This window comes from Cheilinus undulatus, linkage group 18, assembly GCF_018320785.1.
Source record: "Cheilinus undulatus linkage group 18, ASM1832078v1, whole genome shotgun sequence".
Classification (NCBI taxonomy): Eukaryota; Metazoa; Chordata; class Actinopteri; order Labriformes; family Labridae; genus Cheilinus; species Cheilinus undulatus.
Genome location: NC_054882.1, coordinates 5,837,866 through 5,858,748, shown reverse-complemented (window position 1 = coordinate 5,858,748; position 20,883 = coordinate 5,837,866). Strand labels below are relative to the sequence as shown.

Genomic DNA, 20,883 nt, shown 5'->3' with positions numbered 1-20,883 from the left:
AAAATCAGCTCTTAAATCTTTCCATCGTGCTTTTTGGCAGCTCTTTCTTTATTTAAAGAGCTGGACTCTTTTACTGAGCCTCTTCATGTTATAAATGTTCTGTTTTTAACCTCTTTGCATGATTCTCCATAAATAAACATTCCTGGAGTGCTGATTAAAAGCTCTGAGCTAACACAAACATACAGCCTCACTGTATGGACTGTTAGTGTTTACATGCACAGACACCATCATGGGAATAATCCCACAACTCAGACATGACTCTGTTTGTTTTAATCTGACTGAAATGTGATTAATCTAACCAGATGTAAGTGAGTAAAATCATGACAGTCCAACTTTAATAAAACACAGATGTGATGGTGAGGAGACAAACAGGACAGGCTGTGTTCCCTGTGTGAGAATCTGGCAGGATTGAAATATTTTGTGGTTACCTCTCTAGCCTGATCAGAATGGGATTCTGACGTGCTTTAGAGGAGGACGATGTTCAAAAACTGACAACAGCCTCTGTGAAACTTTGTTTCGCTTTAAATATTTTATTGTAAAAGATTTTCTTTATAATGATAGTGAGGGGCCTGGATGTTTTTCTCTGAATTTGCAGTAAATTGTGTAGTAATGATAGAAATTATTTTTTGAGGATTAAACAATAAGCAGTTCACTTCTGAAACACATGGTAGAAGCAAATAAAAGAACTGTTAAAATAAGAACTGAAAAAGAAATAGCTGTTAATGGAGTCGGAATGAAGGATGTCTTCACTGGTGAACCCTGATGCCCCCATGTTAGGAAAAAAATGCAGTAAAAGTGCCCTTTTGGATAATTAAACAAGAAAAACAAAGTTCGTTCTCTGATGCCCTCTAATGCAGTGGTTTTCTTAACAAATTGCAACTTATATTTCTTACATTTTGCAATCATAACCAGATTTTTCAAATAAAAATGTGGCAGTTTGACTTGAAATGGACCAAAATATACAATGGAAAAAGGGGATGGAGACATGTACTTAAAAAAAAGAGCACATCAAAGATTTTTTCAAACTTTTGTTTTTTTCAGGCAGACATCCATGACCCGGGTGGCACGGCGGCGCAGGGATTAGCGCTGTTACCTCACAGCAAGAAGGTCACTGGTTCGCTTCCCGGTCAGGGCCAGGGGCCTTTCTGTGCGGAGTTTGCATGTTCTCCCTGTGTATGCCTGGGTTTCTCTCCGGGTACTCTGGCTTCCTCCCACCACCAAAAACATGCTCGTTAGGTTAACTGGTGACTCTAAATTGCCGACCAGGGTGTACCCCACCTCTCGCCCAATGAACGGAATAAGTGGTATAGAAAATGGATGGATGGATGGATGGATGGACATCCATGACCCACTTTTGGGTCTTGACCCACCAGCTGAGAACCACTGCAACAAAACTGACCAAAGTGCCCTCACTGGTCCCCTAGAATGGACATAATTTGAAGCGCCCTCTTCATTTAACCTTGCAAAGCAGATGGATTCCCCTGTTTCCTTGTTTCTCACTGGTGAATGCATCTTGCAAAGCTCCAGTCTGAACAGTTTGAGCCCGTTCAGAAAGTGAGAGGACCAATCAGAAACGAGGGGCAGTACTTTCTGGTGCGGCGGAGTCGTGACGTGAGCAAGCAGCAACAAGAGGCCGGTGCAGTTATGGCGGGAGACATTAGCGTGGATGCTGCTAAAGGGCACGTTTTATCAGAACTTGATGACATTCCTTCATTAAAAGAAGAACAAAGAACAGCAGTGAGTTGTTTTCTTTTCAAAAATGACAAAAGTCATGTACTGACATGTCTACAGTCGCCATGGTTCACGTTACGCAGTTCTGTCTGGAGTTTACTCCTTCGGTAATGGTGGTTTGTGACATAATTTGTTGCTCTGATTGGCCCAAAAACATGTGACAGACAGAACGTTCATCCAATTACCCTCCAAGTTTTTTTTGCAAAGGCTCTGCACATTCCCTAAGGCCACCTATGGGAGATTTACTAGATGGATGTGTGAAACAAATCCATGTCAAAAAAAGCACGGCAGGTTACTCTTTGTTACATCTCCACTAGATGAGGAAAAAAATTCAGTCAGGTGCCATACGTTTTTTTGGTATTAAGCTAACTTTTTATGCACCTTTTTTTGTTATGGTGCCCTACATCATACAGCAGGTGCCCTTTTTTGCCCCTGCCCCTCAAACATCCTGAGTCCACCCCTGGATGTCTTGTAAATTATTCCCAGACTATGAAGGATTAGAAGACAAAAGATGGAAGTCTCTTAGTTCAAATGCACCGTCATCACTCAAGGATGTATATTCAGCAGCATGGTTTGGGATTTTTGCTGACATCTGATGCTGATATAAACCCAATCTCATTTTGGCTGTTACCAGTACCAAAATGAGCCAAAATCTTCAGGGCTCGGAGAGCCTCCTTGAGTGTTTGACGCCCTAATCAACCACTTTAACCTGATAGTGTAGTTGAACATTTTGCAAATATTTGCGGCCAACATGTGATTTATAGTGCTGATATGTGCAGCTGTAAATCTCTGCTGATATTTTCACATCTGCTGACACCGATATGTCCCTTTTTAAGCAACTATCTGCAGAAAATGATATCATGTTGATAGCACTGAGCATCCCTAACATTTCTAGTTTACTGCAGTTTGCAGAGTTTTCAGAATCTGCAGGAGCTGCAGGTTTTTTATTCTAAAACACAAGATGAAGAATTTAGTTTGTTTCCTGTTGAGTCAGAGCAGAGGAGGGTTCAGGATGGCGTGAATCACAAACAATAAAAGTTTTAGTCAGAGCAGAGTGGGCAAAGATTATATGCAGATTTGGGACGATATGAAGCTGCAGCAGAGAAGAGGACTCTGGGAAATGTGGGTTAAAAAGACGGAAAATTTTTCAGTCCATGACAAAGCTGTCATTGAGTAACCGCATGAATCAGGAGCTCCAAAGAACTGGGGCACATACTTTTAAACAGGGACAAGCTCAATTTAAATGGATTTTGACGATGTATGTGTCCCTGGTTCATCCTGTCACACAGAAGTTTGGAATTTTCCAACTTCATTCTTAATTTTCTGACTTGATTCGTTGAATAAAGGCAGTCATAATAATCTTTCTCCACTGACCAAGGATTTCTTTTTCCTGGCATGACAATTTACCTTAAATATTCTTCTCAAAATGCTGCATTCAAACACATTTGTTCTATTTCTAGACTGGAGTCTCTCCCTTAAAGTAACCTTTGAATAAAGATGTTAAAGCAACAGAGATTGCAGAAGCTTTCTTCAGTGTTTAACTGTAAAATAAGGTGGACAAAAGTGATTGAGAAGCTCTGAAGTTTGGTTCCATTCTGTCTCCATTACTGGAAAATTGTCACAACAAAAAGTAAAAACAAGCACCAAAAAGGTGTGGAAATCATCTTTTACAAGTAGAAAGACAAGAAAAAAGGAGAAACTTTTGCAAAAGTTCAGATTTTTAACCATTTTGTTTTTGCATATAGGTCATTGATCCACACTTCACCCACATTATGCAAGCTGCAGTGTCTGTTTTTGAATCTTTTCTCCTTCAGCTCTTTGGAATTTAGGGAGGAAGGGGGAGGTGGGATCGAGGAGGAGGAGGGATGTGCTGGATGGAGGTCTGGCTCGCTGGTCTCCTCATAAACCACCAGGGGATTTTTTTCTCCCCCTCACTCTCTGCAGCAGCAAACAAAAGAAGAAGATGGAGAAGTCTCTGTGCGTGCTGCTGGCTGCCGTGAGTTTACTGGGAGGGTTTTCAGCGCTGACAGAAGATGCAACGACGGAGAAGAGTCTGAATTTATTTAACAGCACATCAGCTACAGCTGAGTCTGTCACCGTGGAGCTGCAGGGAAACGGCACAGAGCCACTGACGACTGCAGCTCAGACTTTAAACTCCAGCACCAGTATCCCCAGTACTACCAGCACCACCAGTACAACCAGTATCCCCACTGTTACTGCCAAAGATGTGGACACCAATAGGAATGGGAAGGAAAAAAAGAACAGCAAAGAAGAAGAGGACAAAGATGACAAGACAGAAGAGAAGAAACCAACCCTGGGTGAGAAAATGTGTCTGAGATTTACAAAAAAACGGTTTAGTTTTACTTTTTATTTAAAACTCTGTGAACCAAGGGAGTTCGAAGCTCATTTAACCTCATTATTAAAGTCAATTAAAGAACCAATAAAGTTCAGCAATAAATGATGCCTTCAGGGATGCTTGGAACTCCCGACTTCAGCTGTAACTGCCTCCACTGTGCTATGAAATGTTTGAAGCATCTGCAGCTATGCATAATCATTAAAAGTTGCATGCAAACTTACATTTGAAACTTTTATTTTGAAGTGTTTTTAAATATGACTTCCATCCCAGCAAATGACCATGGTTTTGTTTTGAATACTACTGATTTCATGCATATATTTTAACAATATCTGCAATCATTACCTCTGTGAAGGAGGTTATGGCATCGGGTGGGTTTGTTTGTTCGTTTGTTCGTTTGCTTGTTAGCAACATAACTCAAAAAGCCATGGACAGATTTTCATGAAATTTTCAGGAAATGTCAGAAATGGCATAAGGAAGAACTGATTAGATTTTGGGACTGATCCAGATCACCGTCTGGATCCAGGAAATTTTTAAAAGGATTCTTTACTATTGGGAGATAGAGTTAACGGCGGAGGTCTGCGCTGTTACAGTTTACGCCAGGAGATGGCGGACATGAGTAACTTCAATCCCAACAGCATTTTTTTGGTGCTAGAGAGAACGACAGTGAATTGTAACGAGAATACTCACAATGCTGGGAGGAATAGAGGAATATTCACCCTCTGCCATAACTTCCAGTCGTCCGGTGAGACCATGAGTGCTTCCGCTATGACAGTCCACACGTAGAGAAGCCAATGCTTTGCCTCACCGTGTCTCCACCCCACTGGGAGGGAGTAATTGGTGAATTAGATTTTGGGAATGATCCAGATCACCGTCTGGATCCAGGAATGTTTTTAAAGGATTCTTCACTACTGGGAGATAGAGTTAACGGCGGAGGTCTGCGCTCTCTGAGTGCTTTTCTGATTTGAAAATGTAATTTTAAGAAGGCATCCTGTGGCCCCCCAAGGCAGGGGTCCCCAAACTTTTTCCACTGGGGGCCACATGGTGGCCATAAGGATGATGGGGCTACTTTTATAAATCTCAGCTTGATGTTAAAGTTAATAAAACCAATCTAATGTTGGTTAAGATGCCCTCAGTGATTGGATATTCTTAAATGGCTAGTTGATGGCTGACTAGGCAAATGGACAATCGTTTTAATAATTTTGGGGAGGCCAATCAGATTTCGGGGGGCCCAAGTCAGCTCTGGCTACCACTGGCTCCGCCCTTGGAACATTATTGGTGCTGCTATTTGCTGCTGTAATCCATTAGGGCATTATAAATCAAGATATTGTATTATTTGGTTTTGAATCATTTTACTATTCATGGTATCGTCTCAATTTAGTCCTGATAAAAACAGCTATAAATCCTCGTCAAAATGTTTTTTTACGGTATCAGCATGGTAGCACTGCCTTGTTTTGAAACTACGAAGAATAATACAGTGTAGCACAAGCTTCATGCTCTGTTGAGGGCCATATTTAATTTAATTTAAATAATTTGGGGGGGCCTGCGGGCCACATTTGGTCATAGTTTGGACACCCCTTCCCTAAGGGGTCCTGACTCTCACTTTGGGAACCACTTCCTTAGATTTATCCCGCCCCTGGTGCTATAACAATTTGGAACTTTTACATGTGATATCACAATGTCTGTTTCGCCCCAACCTGGATGTGAAAATTCTAAATTAATACTCTTCTACACAGATGCCCTGTGGTAATCTGTGTAGTGCACATCTTGTACAAGGAAAGTTATGAAATCTTGACATGCAGTACGAGATAACCTTGCAAATCAAATGCATTGGACAGGTTTCATTTCTGTCATCATGCAAATCCATCTTGAAAAGCTCCAATCTACCTCGTTAGCTCCAGACCAAACAGCTTCATTTTAGTAAAACGAGGCGGTAGCCATGGGAGAGGTTTAGTTGCTCTGTGAGCCGATAGAAATGCTTGCCACGCTCAGATACAGTGTAATGACTTTAAATGATTTTTGTCAGACCTGGAAAAAATTTGTTCATTCTAAACAAGAGTAAAAAGCCACACTGGAAGCTTTTAATGACAGAAAAGATGTTTTCGCTCTTCTCTCAACCTGTTTTGGCACAGGTTTGCAATCATTACCGAAAGGGTTAAGTTGCACGGTGGCGCAGGGGTTAGCGCTGTTGTTGGTCAGGGCCTTTCTGTGTGGAGTCTGCATGTTCTCTCTCCGGGTACTCCGACTTCCTCCCACCACCACAAACATGCTCATTAGGTTAACCGATCACTCATAATTGGCCGTAGGTGTGAGTGTAAGCGTGCCTGGTTGTCTGTCTCTATACCCGCCTCTCACCCAATGACAGCTGGGATAGGCTCCAGCCCCCTCATGACCCCCAACAGGATAAGCAGAGTTGAAAATAGATGGATGGATGATATTTTTCAGAGTGAGTTTACCCAGAGTCAGAGGAGCTTGTCTTTGAGATCATTTTAAGGAAAGTTGAGCTCAAGATCACTCAAAGGTTGAGGAGTTCCCCTAAATTTGGGGGGAGTTTTCTTCAGACACTTCCTTAGAAACATTTAGTCATCTTCTGTTGAACCCTTCCAGTAAATCTAAGAAAATTCACATTGGACTTTCTCCAGTAATTTTCAGGAGTCCTCCAAGAAACTTTCACCATTCTTCTCCAGTTATATTCTAGGAATATTCAGTTGAAACATTAGAGAATTCTAGAGAACACTCCTATTAGGTTGTACGGATTTTATTTTGGATTTTTCCTCGTAACTTTCAGAAATCTCTTTGCTCTGTCACATTTCTATCTGGGGTCAAGACGGTGCCAACTTTTATTGAATAAACCTGATTGATTGATTAATATTTTAGAGATTTGGGTCATGGTTTCTTATTATGGAACTTGTAGTTGATCCCAGAGCTGGCCCAGTGGAGAACCAGTGCCCTATACTCCTGTGGAAAACCAGGTTCAAGGTTTTCTCTGTTCTCTGTCTGAATAGCAATTTGTCCTATAGCAGGGGAGTCAAACTCAATCACAGCAGGGGCCGGATTCTGGATTCAGGACTAACCTGAGGGCCTAACAGGGTCACCTTTTTAACCAGAAACTGTCAACCTTTTTTCACCAGAAATAAAATATATATATATAAAAAAAAAACCTCAGCACTGATGATAAACAATTTTGACATTTAAAAAGTTAAAAAGTTACGTTTAAATGCTCACAATCTGAGAAAAGTAAATTTATTACTTCAAAAAGGTCAAAACATAAAATCAAAATGGAAAAGCAATGTTTTAAAGGCAAATATATTAGAAAGAAACTCAAAATCATGAGTTTAAAAGGTCAAAATATGAAATAAAATTTGTAATCATGAAATTAAAAGTCAAAATATGATTCAAAATTTTAAATTTCGATTCTAAAAGGTCAAACTATGGGATTATGAAGTCAAAGTTTGGAGTTGAAAATATGACTAGAATATAAAGTAACTGGTTAAAAAGGTCAAAATCTGAATTAAACAAAATCAGAATTATGAATCTTAAAGCTCCAAATACTATATGAGAAGTCAAAATTATGAGTTGAAATGCTCAAAGTGCGAAATAAAAGGTTAAAATCCGAAGTTTGAGTCCTAATTGTAAGATACAAAATTAATAAATGTGAAATTAAAAAACAAATTAATTTCTTTCCCACATTCCTGACTTCTTATTTAAATATTTTTCTCCTTACTTTTTCTGATTTTGTGACTTAACAAGGAGATCTAAAATCTTCAAGGATATGTTCACATTTTTATACTTGAGGAAATCTGCAGACCTCAGACTGACGGGCCAGTTATAACACAAATATGAGATCATCTTGCAGGCCAGATTTAACTGTTCCATGGGCTGGATTTGGCCCCCGGGCCTTAAGTTTGATACCTGTGTCCTATAGGAACCAGTATAACATCCATCTGTTAGCTCAGGGATGTCCAAACTTTTTTCCACTGTGGGCCACATACAGAAATACATAATGATGTTTGGGCCGCTTAATTAACTGCAAGGCGAGGTAAATGACATTGATTAAGTCTGAAGCAGAATGAAGGAGGAGCTGGGGTGGAGGATTTAATGGCTAACAATGCAAATAGTCAATAATTTCCAGGTTTTTGGGATGCCAATGAGATATCAGGGGCCCTTTTAGCCTTAGCTACCACTGGCTCTGCCCCCGTAATATCATTGGTACTGGTATTTGCTGCCGTAACCTATCAGGGAGTTAGAAAACAAGATATAATTATTATTTTGGTTGCCAATATCTTTACCTAAGCACAGATAGTTTAGTCACAAAAAAACACATCAACAAATTCTTCTTGTCAAGATGTTTGTTTACGGTAATTAGTATGGTAGCACTATCTTGTACTGAAACTATGAAGTACAGTACAGTCCACTAAATGTGGGCCATATTTCATTTGATTTCCAGAATTTGCTGCGGGTCAATCAAGGCTAATTGGACCCCAGGCCATAGTTTGGACACCCCTGCATTAGCCCAACCAAAAATACAGAATAAAAGACACAAGAATAATGGTGGACAGCTGGATGATAATGATAATTGTCAGAAAATAGTCAAAATTGGCCATGAAAACATGTTAATTACAGTGCAAAGGCCTGCATGTTGTTTGCTATGCAATAATAACAGAAGACAGTCAGTTAACTATCAAGAAAACCAGCAAACATTCACATTTAAAAGCCTAAACTCAGGACTTAGATGCAAAAATGACAGCAGATTAATTTCCAGTAGTCTCTAATTTGTGTGAGGCTCTCGTGTAAACTTCCCTTAAACCAGCCATGTTTATCTAGCTCCTCTTTAAGTCCAACATCTTTAACATCCTCAGACCTAAAGAGGACAAACAAAGCTGTTCCTCTCTGCCAGTGTTCCTCATGTTTGTGATTAATGACTCTGTTTTCCCAAACCCATAAAATCCACTCCAGCTGTAGCTCTTTGACTTTCTGCTCTACTGGATGTTTGACTTCTCTCCCTCTTCGCCCTGATCGTCGTCTCAGATTACATTCAAACCCTCCTTTAGATCCACTATTCTACAGTTTCCCCTAAAGAGAGGGCCTCCAGACTTCCACTGAAGTGACCTGGGATGATCAGGGGAAAAACAGCTGAGGTTTCTTCTTACATCAGCCGGCTGTTTGCTTACTCAGTGAAACCAGGAGGAGAGATTTAACCCTGTAGCATCAGTCTGTCAGAGCGGCTTCTGCTGACTCTCCAGACGTGCTCAGACAAATCTTATCTCCCTTCTCTCTGCAGACTGTCCTCCCCTCGGTCTCGAGTCTCTGCGGGTTGATGACAATCAGATACAAGCGTCGTCTTACCTGAGGGAAGGTCTGGGTCCTCACAGGGGGAGGCTCAATATCCAGGTAGGTACAAGTCAAAAACAAGGTGCACTCAACCGCTGTCTGTAGAGCTGCAATGAGGTAAAACACCAGGGTAGAGTTATGAGTATCTGTTTGATTTCTGCTGCATACTTCCTAAACTAATAGACTGTTATAGTGAGGATAAACCTCATATTCTCTTTTTTATTGGCATGTAAAATTACCAGTATAATAAAGCTGCAGACTAAAGCCATTTCTTGTTCAGTAAAGCAAACTACAGCAGGGCTCCAGCCTCCCCCTCTCTTGTTCTCCAGCCTGAAATCTTCTGAAGTCTGAGAGCAATTATAAAACAATCAAGGTCAACACCAGAAACTTATGCAATCCCAAACATCAAGGCAGCGCCAGGAGCGTTTTGTGGTTTAATGGATCCAGCAGCCGACAGAAAAAGAAAATGTCTGTGTAACATGTGTTTTCAGTCTGGCATCGAGGACGGGGACCTGCACGACGGAGCGTGGTGTGCCGAGTATAAAGACCGACACCAGTGGCTGGAGGTGGACGCCATCCATCTGACCCTGTTTACCGGAGTCATCCTGCAGGGACGGAACTCCATCTGGAGGTCAGGTAGTATCTGGATTAAAATAAAAGCGGCGGAATGATGCGTAAACCTGCAGCAAGAAACACAAAATGATAATAAATCATTAACTAAAATACAATTGGATCTCAACAGGTTGAAAAAGTTGGAAACTAGCTCTCCTCTCAATATAAAGTAGGTCTCTACTTGTTAAAAACATGACCTTAATGCACATTAAAGTAGTCATGGCATTCCACAGGGTTCAGTACCGGGCCCAGTTCTATTCTTGTTTTAAATTCTTCCTGAAGCAGGCATCAACAGGACATAACTCCATTTATATCTGCTGATGATACTCATGTATTCTTACAACAACCATGAGACTTAGAAAATATTTGTTAAGGGGTTTTCCAGGGTTAAGCGTTGAGTCCATTTCCATTCACTTTATTTATACCTCAAATAGGATATATCACTAAGAAAAACCCCATTAAGATTCAATGTTATGCAGATAATACTGTGTTATACTCATCAAATGAAATCAGATGATACGAAGTGTTGTTACTAATCAATCTGGTTCTGATCCGGGGTTTTGCCTGTTTGCACATTGTCTACAACAGCCGTAAATCCTCTAATATCACCAAATATTTATGTTAAATATGAAAAAGCAATGTGATAGGAAGGTGTTAACCTTCAGCCAAAACAGAGTCGATAAATTAATGTCCTATGAGTAAAATAATCAGGTAATGTCAAAGGTGACAACATAACTTTATTATAAGTATCAATAAAATGGAACAATTCCAGTAATTCTGGTTTTTGCCGCAAAGAAGATTTCCCTTGTCACCATTTCCAAGTGCGTTCTCATTGGTAGATCAATGTCAAGTCAGTGTATTTAAAATCATGAAAAAATCAGTCAAGACCGGCTCTATTTTTAACAGGTCATGAGATTACCTTTTTGTAAATTGTACAAAAAGTCTTACAAAGTGAATATTTGTAAAACAAAACAAAACAAAACAAAACAAACAAACAAAAAAACTTCTGATTGGATCCTAAATGAGCCTACACACTTGTGCAAACTTAGGACCCCAAAGAAAGCCCAGTCAGTTTCAGCCAATCACAGCTGAGAACACAATCTGAGTTTGGGTTGCTCTCATGCAGTCACACATTCAAAGAAGAATGAACTATTATTACCTATCTGCCACTGGCTTTTTAAATGACGAACTGCATCATTCTGTATTAATTGATCTAAGTATGTTTCAGTGTTGACAGCAAAACAAATCACCTCCACAGGGTTAAAAAAGACAACCTTAAACAATACTGCTACAGATTTTAGACTTTTAGCCCTTCAAGTAGAGTCCTCTATGCACAGCAACGATAATGAAGGAGTCCTACAGGGTTTGGTGCTGGGACAATCTCTATTCACCTTATTATTAGATTCCTTTGTGCAGAATAACCAGGAAACACTCCATTTATCGTTTATCATTTATCGTTATGCAGATGATACTGTATTATACTTATCAGTAGAGCCAGATGGAAACGACCAGTAAGTTAATGATTCTGTTTCTGCCAGAGGCTTAGCCTGTAAAAATAAATGTCCCCTGTTTCTTAGTGCTTTCTAAGTGGTGGAATAACATTGGATCTTTCTAAATAATATTATGAAAAGTACAGTTTAGGCCCGCTCTTCTAAGAAATTACACTGAGACAAGCTTGATGATTGCTGTGTAATCTAAATAGACATTGATTGACTAATACATTCCTTGTACTGTGCAAACACAAATATTCTATTACAGCTCTGACATCCATTAAATGTTGACTTTTTTGTCCTCTTCTGTCTTCCTCACAGCTGGGACTGGGTCCACACCTACAAAGTCCAGCTGAGTAACGACTCTGTGAACTGGGAAACCTGCAAGAACGGGACAGTAGACGCAGTAAGAACTACTGTTTTGTTTTCAGATACAAGGAATGAGTCTAATGTGGCTGTCAGACCTCACACAGATGGAAAACAGATTCTAAAGAGCTGTGCCAAAGTGAAATATGTGCCGCAATCAAAACCATAATCCTGCAAAATAAGCGAGGACTCAGAGTGAAAAGAGTAGCAAGAAACATTAATCTGGAGAAAACATGAGGGCAGTTAAATTTGATTTGAAACACTTTCATGCTTTAGAAACAGCTCTACTATTCTGACACTGCAATGAAGACTCTCTAACATGCAGATGGAAATAACTGTAAAGGCAGATCAAAACCAGCAACTCAAGGTAAAGCTGTCTGAATGTCAGTGTGTTGGAAAGTTTGTTGGAAAGTCTGGTTTATTTCCAAAGAGTTGGACTTGAAACAAAGAGTCTTTTGCACTGTTTCTTATTTTAAGGTTTTCACTCTGCCATGTAGGTTATGTTTTCATTCCTCTTTGATCGTCTTGGAGTTACACTAATGCTTTCAGCAGATTCAGTCAGACTTTGAGGAAAACTAGAACAAAGGTCAAGAGACAATTGCTAAGTTTTAGGTGCAGATCCAGGAGCAGATTCACTCCTCACTACTCTACAACGGGATACCACGCTTGAAAGGGAGCAAATATATTCAATCACTGTCTCTGGATGGGAAATATATCCCATGCCATGGACATGTGAAACAGTCCATTTGGCCTGTTTGCTTTGGAACCAGGCACACATTTTCATTTTTGGCACCAGCTCTTTTAATTCTAAGCTCCAAATCTCTCCAACTTTCTTACTAGTATTATTTATAACTGACTTTAAACATTCTATAGGGTATCACTGTTCAGACTGACACAACGTCCCATTTAACAGGTCTTTGAAGGAAACCAGAATCCAGAGACTCCAGTGCTTGGTCTGCTCCCTGTCCCCACTGTCGCCCGTTTCATCCGCATTAACCCTCAGACCTGGTACGCCAACGGGACCATCTGCCTGCGGGCGGAGATCCTCGGCTGTCGTGTTCATGGTAGGAACAACGCTGCAGTTCAGAGAGAAGCTGAGGTCAGACTACTAGACTCGTTTTTTTGTCTATTACGATGTCCAGGTGAGGAGTGAGTCTCTGCCTCAGGTGAAGGAGTTCAAGGATCTTGGGGTCTTCCTCCCAGCGCTCACCTATGGTCATGAACTCTGGGTAATGACCAAAAGAATGAGATCACGGATATAAGCAGCCGAAATGAGTTGAGGGTGTCTGGGCTCAGCCTTTGAGATAGGGTGAGGAGCTCAGACATCCAGAGGGAGTAGAGCTGCTGCTCCTTCACATCGGAAGGAGTCAGTAGAGGTGGTTCGGGCATCTGATCATTTATTCACTTTTAACCACATTTTGCACCTTTTGCTATACTTTTAGTTGGGTTTTCCGACTTTTGAACTGCTTTTCACTATTTCCCCGCCCACTTTTGCCCCTTTATACAAATTTTAGCCAAGTTTTACTACTTTTAAACTGCTTTTCACCCTTTCCCCACCCATTTCTGTCCCTTTTTACAACTTTTAGCCAAGTTTGACCACTTTTTAACCTGCTTCCATCAGGTTTCATCAATCTTTGGCTCATTTTTTGCCTTTCTTAACCTACATTTGCCAACTTTTAGCCAATTTTTGCCTCTTAATTCATTTTTGCCGCTTGTAATCCATTTTGCTGTTTAACCGCTTTCCACCATTCTCCACCCCCTTTTGCCTTTCTCACCTATTTGATCCAGCTTTTGACTCCATTTACCTATTTTAACTATTTTTTTCCCATACTTTATTACCATGTTTGCAACTTTTAAACCATTTTTTGCCCTGTTTGACTGCTTGCCACTATTTGTCCCACCCATTTGCCCCTTTTATGCTAAGTAACCAATTTTTGCCCACTCTTATAATTTTTTTTCTACTTTTAACCAATTTTTGCCACATTTTAACTGCTTTTCACCATTTTCCTACCCATTTTTGCCCCTTTTTTGCTTTTCTTAACACCTATTTGCAGCTTTTATCAAATGTTTGCCTCTTTTCACCTATTTTTCCACTTCTTAACAATTTTTCCACTTTAAACCCCTTTTTGCCACTTTTTAATTGCTTTCGCAACCCCCCTGCCCTTGTTTTGCCCATTTTTGCCACTTTAAATTCCTTTTTTTGCCATTATTCCCATCCATTTTTTTAACATGTAGTTGCCCCTTACGCAATTTTCCCTCCTTTGACTTATTTTAGAAACTCAGACCCTCTCCACCACTTTTCTGCTAAGTTTTGCCACTTTTAATCCATTTTTGCCGTTCTCCATCCCTTTTTCCCACCAGTTCCTGCCACTTTAAACCATTTTTTCTTCAAATGTTTGCCTTTTTGCCTCATTTCATTTCCTATACAGTTTTTTTTATCCAACGTTTGTATGAATTGTACTATAGCTTGACTCTAATGCTAACTACAGACACTTACTGGCTGCTTTCTCTCTTTTCGCTCCAACATGGTCGTCCCTCAACAACACATCATAAAGGCATGAATGTTGAAGCCAGAGCTTGTCAAACTTTTGTCTTACAGTTCCATCTCACAGCACCAGTTCCATCAGTACTTTTCACTTCTCCGTTTGGTTTGTTTGCATCTATAACAGCTGTGCATCCAAAATGCTCTGTGCTCTTATTGGTCAATGTTGCTAACGTCATAGGTAAAATTACATACTAGACTGTCTGTCTGGAGGTGGTGAGGTGTCCCAGACGTTTATTTTATTGTGGTCAAATGACAGATTTTCAAACCGATGGATTATGAAACCCTAAAACTGCCAGATCGTAGTCTGACCTCATCTTTACTCATAGTGATTCACTAGAGCTGTTTATTATCAGGTTTACCGTGACAAATGAACAGAAATGTTCTCATATGATTATTTTTTGATGTAACATGTAGCAGATCACTTAAAGTAGGTCACTGTGCTCTGTACTCGTAGATCCAGATGATATTTACTCATCAGTACAGGAGCCAGGATCTAGGGACCCCCTGGACTTCAGACACCACAACTACAAAGAAATGAGAAAGGTTTGGGCATGATGAGTAACTCCTGTTCCAGTAAACTCATGATTCTAACAGGTTTCAGATTCAGCCTTCTTCCTTGTACCCTTCAGCTCATGAAGTCTGTGACTGAGGAGTGTCCGGACATCACCCACGTCTACACCATCGGGAAGAGCTACACAGGTCTCAAACTGTACGTCATGGTGATCTCAGACAACCCCAGGAAGCATGAACTAGGTGAGAGCGATGGTCTTTCTTCTGCTGTGAGCCTGGATAAGGTGAAAGCTTCCTGTTTTTCTTAGGTGATGTTGAGTTTAGCTGCTCAGGGGCCCATTTTGACATCCACCAGTGTTTATACAGCCTTCTTCTCTGCAGGAGAACCACACAGGGAGGCTTAAAGAGTTGGCCTCTCTCGTGTAAACACGCTGATAACATTGAAACTGGAGACTGAGTTTCCCCAACTAAACAAGACCAATCTTTCTTTGTGATATTGTCTTCAAATGAGGGGTTTTGTGGCCTCTCCAGCTTCCAAAATAATTATGTGGCGCCTTGTAAAGCCAATAAACTTCAACATTGCTTCACTCCAAAGGGAAATAATGAGAGTAAGGTTATTAAAGTGTCAGCAGCTTTTGTTAATTTGAGAGCTTTCAGGGTAAAATGAACCTTGCAGACAGAGGACAGATTTTATTTTGGGTTTACAAGAAATCCAGATCCATTTAGTGCAAATCCAGGGTTTTAAAGATAGGCTATCATGTTCTTAATGTGCTAACTTCAGTGGCGTCATGTTCAGCCTGACCTAACCCCTGACATTCATTGGTTGGCCGGTAAAGTGACTCTCTAAATGTTCCTCTTGGCAGGTGAGCCCGAGTTTCGCTACGTGGCCGGGATGCACGGGAACGAGGCTCTGGGTCGAGAGCTGGTCCTGAATCTCATGCAGTACTTGTGCAAAGAATACAAGAAGGGGAACCAACGAGTGGTCAGACTGGTGACAGAGACGCGGATCCACCTCCTGCCCTCCATGAACCCTGATGGATACGAGGTCGCTTATGAGAAGGTGGGTGGAGTTAGAGCAGTGTGACTCAACCCTGCTCAACCAAAGAGCAGGGTTGAGCAAGAGAAATTGTTGAAAAATACCTTTGCAAGAGCCACAATCTTAGTGGGGAAAAGTGGCAAAAAACAGCTTAAGTAGCATTAAAAGTAAATTAAAGGTGGCAAAAATGGTCCAAAAGCAGCAAAAATGTGTGAAAGGGGGCTGAAATGGGGAGAAAACATGGAAGAAGGGTCAGAAAATAGCAAAAATTGGTAAGAAGTGATAAAAAAAAAAATGAGATACAGGTGGGCAAAAATGGTCCAGAAGTGGCAAGAACTTGGGTGTAAATTGACTAAAATGGGCAAAAAGAGGTCAAGAGTGACAAAAATGGGCAAAAAATAGGAAACAAGTGGTATTTAATGACAAAAGGTACCTTAAATGGGCAAAAAGAAGTGACAAAAGTGGGCAAAAAGGGGATAAAAGTGGCACAAAGAAGTTGCAAAAGGGCAAAAAAGGGTCCTTTTAAGGTTTTTCTGGGGGGATAATATTTGAAATTAAGTCATCAAAGAGCCACAAATAGTTACAAAAGAGCCACATGTTGCTCCAGAGCAACATGTTGAGTATCACTGAGTTAGAGGGTCGTATTTTAGTCCAGTTAATGGACTTTTATTGTATTTGTTTCCTGTCCTTTCTCCCCTCCCCAAAAGTTAAACATCATCTCAAATCAGCTACCATCAAATCAGATCACATTGATTTGCATCATGATGAGCTTGCTGTATCATACCATAGGGTCGTATACCACACAGGGTCCTCTTTCATAGATAATCCTGTTCTGGTATATCAGATCTTTTTGGATTAGATATTGCTGATCGTATCATATCATTTAAGTATTGTTTCAACATTGTATTGCACCATTTCACTTTGTAGTGAACCATAGCATCATATCATATGTTTCCTATTGTATTGGAACGAATCGTATCATATTGTATCATATTGTTTCTGTCTGACGGATCTGCTGCAGGGCTCAGAGCTGGCTGGCTGGGCTGAGGGACGGTACAGCTTTGAAGGAATCGACATGAATCATAACTTTCCAGACCTGAACAACATCATGTGGGACGCCCAGGAGAAGGCGGGAGATACATCCAAAGTATCCAACCACTACATCCCCATCCCAGAGTACTACACTCAGGAGGACGCTGATGTAAGTCACTCTGGATTTATTTCCAAACAGCAGTGTAGCAGGAGAGGAGAAAACAAAAACCAAATTAATGCTGACATTTCCGTTTCCGGTGAGGGTTGGACTCCGCCAGGGCTGCCCTTTATCACCGGTTCTGTTTAGAACTTTCATGGACAGATTTTTTAGGCGCAGCCAGGGTGTTGAGGGGGTCCGGTTTGATGGCCTCAGGATTAGGTCTCTGCTTTTTGCAGATGATGTGGTTCTGTTGGCTTCATCAGGTCACGACCTTCAGCTCTCACTGGAACGCTTCACACTCGACCAAGTGTGAAGCAGCTGGGATGAGAATCAGCACCTCCAAATCTGAGGCCATGGTCCTCAGTCGGAAAAGGGTGGAATGTCCTCTCCAGGTTGGGAATGAGATCCTGCCCCAAGTGGAGGAGTTTAAGTATCTCGGGGTCTTGTTCTCGAGGGAGGGAAGAATGGAACAGGAGATTGACAGGTGGCTCGGTGCGGTGTCGGCAGTGATGCGGTCTCTGCATCAGTCTGTCGTAGTGGAGAAAGAGCTGAGTCGAAAGGCAAATCTCTCGATTTACAGTCAATCTACGTTCCTACCCTCACCTATGGTCACGAGCTGTGAGTAGTGACCGAAAGAACGAGATCCCGGATACAGGCAGCCAAAACGAGTTCCCTCCGCAGGGTGTCTGGGCTCTCCCTTAGAGATAGGGTGAGAAGCTCGGCCATCCGGGAGGGACTCGGAGTAGAGCCGCTGCTCCTCCGCGTTGAGAGGAGCCAGATGAGGTGGCTCAGGCATCTGGTCCGGATGTCTCCTGGACGCCTCCCTGGTGAGGTGTTCAGAGCAGGTTGCAGCGGGAGGAGGCCCCGGGGAACGGGGAACCCAGGACACGCTAGAGAGACTATGTCTCTCAGCTGGCTCAGGAACGCCTTGGGATCCCCCCGGAAGAGCTGGACGAAGTGGCCAGGGAGAGGGAAGTCTGGGCTTCCCTGCTTAAGTGACCTTGGATAAGTGGAAGATGGATGGATGGATGGATGGATCCTAACATTTCACCAACTTATCTAGAGAAAAATGCATGAAATAGATGATTAACACAGCTTCTCTCTGCCTCCATACCAGAGGATCTAACACAGCAATTCAAGAATGGGCGTCATGTATTCAGGCATAAATGTGGGTCACACTGGAAAACTTTTTTGATGCTTGCATATGGATGTTTTGAGTAAAGGAAAATATTGTTCTTGATCTGACTGCATGCAAGCCTGAGGAAATAAGGAGATAATTTTTGAGCCAAGAGAGCAGCAGTGTTCCTGGAAGCCAGAGCGGTGATGTTAAGTAACATTTTTCTGGTAAAAGATGAACACATGTTGAAGTTCTGCCACCAGATTTATGAAAGACCAACAAATTATGAGCCAGACACTGACATTAGAGATTCTGATGTTCTACTCTTCCTTTAAATACCGCAGTGGTGTTTCCTACTGGTAGTTTTTCATGGAAGAAAAACTACATGCAAGGCGCCACCTACACACAAAAAAGGGTCTTTCTCATAAATCTGTGTTCCAAAACTCAGATAATCCAGCTTGTCCATCCCTCCTAGGTTACTCCAGAGACCCGTGCCGTCATCAGCTGGATGCAGGACATCCCCTTCGTGCTCAGTGCCAACCTCCACGGAGGGGAACTGGTGGTGACGTACCCCTTTGACTGCACACGGGACTGGGCCCCTCAAGAAGACACGCCCACTGCCGACAACGCTTTCTTCCGCTGGCTCGCCACCGTCTATGCCTCCACCAACTTGGTGATGGCCAACCCAGACCGCCGTATCTGCCACTACGAGGACTTCCAGAGGCACCACAACATCATCAACGGAGGAGCGTGGCACACCGTCCCAGGCAGTGAGTGGTTTTATTGGATGATAAAGTTCAGGTTGGTTATTTCTGCTGAAATGTACTCTTTATGAAAAGAGTACTTTCCCATGACTTTCTTACATAGATAATACAGTGGGATGTTTCCCTCAGGTATGAATGACTTCAGTTACCTGCACACTAACTGCTTCGAGGTGACGGTGGAGCTCTCCTGTGATAAGTTTCCTCATGTCAGCGAACTTCCCATTGAGTGGGAGAACAACAAAGAGTCTCTGCTGGTCTACATGGAGCAGGTCGGTCAAAACAAAAGAAAATCACTCAGAATATTGAAGAAGCTGCCATGCATCCAGAGCTTAAGCTTTCTAACTAAACAATTCCTCTCTGATTGCCCTCTTCTTCCTCTCCCAGGTTCACAGAGGGATTAAAGGTGTGATCAGGGACAAGCTGACCAAACAAGGAATAGCAGATGCCATGGTGAAGGTGGAGGACCACGACCACGACATCCGATCAGGTAAGACAACTAGTTCGTAAAGGTCACGTATTATGCAAAATACATGTTTTCAGGCTTTTCTAGCAAAAATATGTTCCCTGTCCTGTCCACAATCTCCCCAAGAATCAGAAAAATCTGAGCAGGGCTGAAACAGCAGTTTTTAGACATGCAAAAATCCATTACTGGAGTGTTTTTTCAGCAAAAAAAAATCACAGGCATGTTTTAGGGACCTCTGAGAACAATATAAACTTGTCTTAAAAGGGTAAAATATGTGATCTTTAAACTTTTGCCTTTACTGTCACTCTAAGTGAACTCATTCATTGTTTATGGAGCTGGATATCAACTTTTTTGTCTCATTTTCCATTCCTTAGCTGCTGATGGGGACTACTGGCGCCTTCTAAACCCCGGCGAGTACAAAGTAGTGGTCTGGGCCGAAGGTTACTTCCCCTCCATGCGACGGTGCAGCGTTGGGCTGGAGCCCCATCCCACCATCTGCGACTTCACCCTCACCAAGACGCCCATTCAGATGCTGAAGGAGATCCGGGCCAAAGGAGGGAAGATCCCCCAGGACCTGCAGCTGCGTCTTCGAGCTCTGAGGCTCCGAAAGCTCAGGGCGAGCACCAAGGTCCTCAACCAGCGCCGGGAGAGTCAGCGACTGAAGGAGGGGCAGCGGGTGAGACGAGCTCGATCCTCCAGAGCCCGACGAGCGTGAGAGACGACAGGACGAAGAGCTGAAGAAGCCTCAGAGAGGAGACGGAGGAGTTCAGTTCAAAGGGAGGAAATGGCCTTTGGGAAAAGTGACATGTTCCTGCTGTTAATTAAGGAGAGGACTCTATTAAAGGGTCAGCTCATCTAATTTATGTGCTGATTGCTCTTAAATTTGATAAAAGAGCAGCATAAATTAGGCGCACTGGGCCTTTACCACAGAATAAACCATGACAGTAACACAAGCTCTTACAGAAGATGACAGCCACTTAAAAAAAACATTTAAATTCAGTTTGTCTTTTACAGAACAAGGACAAAAACTGAGCCACAGATCAGAAGGTACACGTCTGACAACTTTCTGAATGACAATAAGCGATGGACACTGACAAGTTTATAGACTTTATAGACCGATCCAATTCAAATCCCTATGCTTTATGTTGTTTTTAACTTCTAGACGACTGAGTTGAAATGTGATTGTCAGCTGGTCTGATATGTGACATGTTTTTCTAAAATTGTCTGTTTTTATTTGACTTTAGTCCAACAGGACCATGAAATAAAAATATAATTATTATTTGTGTTATACCTTCTATTTTGTCCAATACTTTACTAGAAGTGAAGAAAAGTGGACTCTTTATATGTTGTGTACATCTACAAGTTATGAACCA

The 20,883-nt window shown here is 41.7% G+C and overlaps 2 protein-coding genes across 2 annotated transcripts in view; one reads left to right on the top strand and one right to left on the bottom strand.

Moving 5' to 3' along the window:
* The first annotated feature begins 3,652 nt into the window (after positions 1-3,652).
* cpxm1a (carboxypeptidase X (M14 family), member 1a) lies at positions 3,653-20,789 on the top strand. The gene is made up of 13 exons (XM_041812204.1): positions 3,653-4,049; positions 9,366-9,475; positions 9,907-10,046; positions 11,839-11,923; positions 12,797-12,947; positions 14,883-14,971; positions 15,058-15,181; positions 15,802-15,998; positions 16,996-17,175; positions 18,759-19,053; positions 19,177-19,316; positions 19,432-19,534; positions 19,885-20,789. Exons 1-13 carry the CDS (start codon positions 3,695-3,697, stop codon positions 20,223-20,225), a joined length of 2,310 nt encoding a protein of 769 aa, XP_041668138.1. The 5' UTR covers positions 3,653-3,694; the 3' UTR covers positions 20,226-20,789.
* Positions 9,999-20,883, bottom strand: part of wdr32 (WD repeat domain 32) — a 23,530-nt gene continuing 12,645 nt past the window's right edge. Inside the window, exon 8 of the transcript XR_005993281.1 lies at positions 9,999-10,095. The gene's annotated coding sequence lies outside the window, so the exon portion shown is untranslated. The remainder of the gene's footprint in view (positions 10,096-20,883) is intronic.

Bases quoted from the DNA above. Each gene is read 5' to 3' on its own strand.
- cpxm1a (XM_041812204.1), top strand. From the start codon at position 3,695: ATGGAGAAGTCTCTGTGCGTGCTGCTGGCTGCCGTGAGTTTACTGGGA. The intron at 19,054-19,176 runs GTGAGTGGTTTT...TGTTTCCCTCAG, and splicing joins GTGGCACACCGTCCCAGGCA to GTATGAATGACTTCAGTTAC. The intron at 19,317-19,431 runs GTCGGTCAAAAC...TTCCTCTCCCAG, and splicing joins TGCTGGTCTACATGGAGCAG to GTTCACAGAGGGATTAAAGG.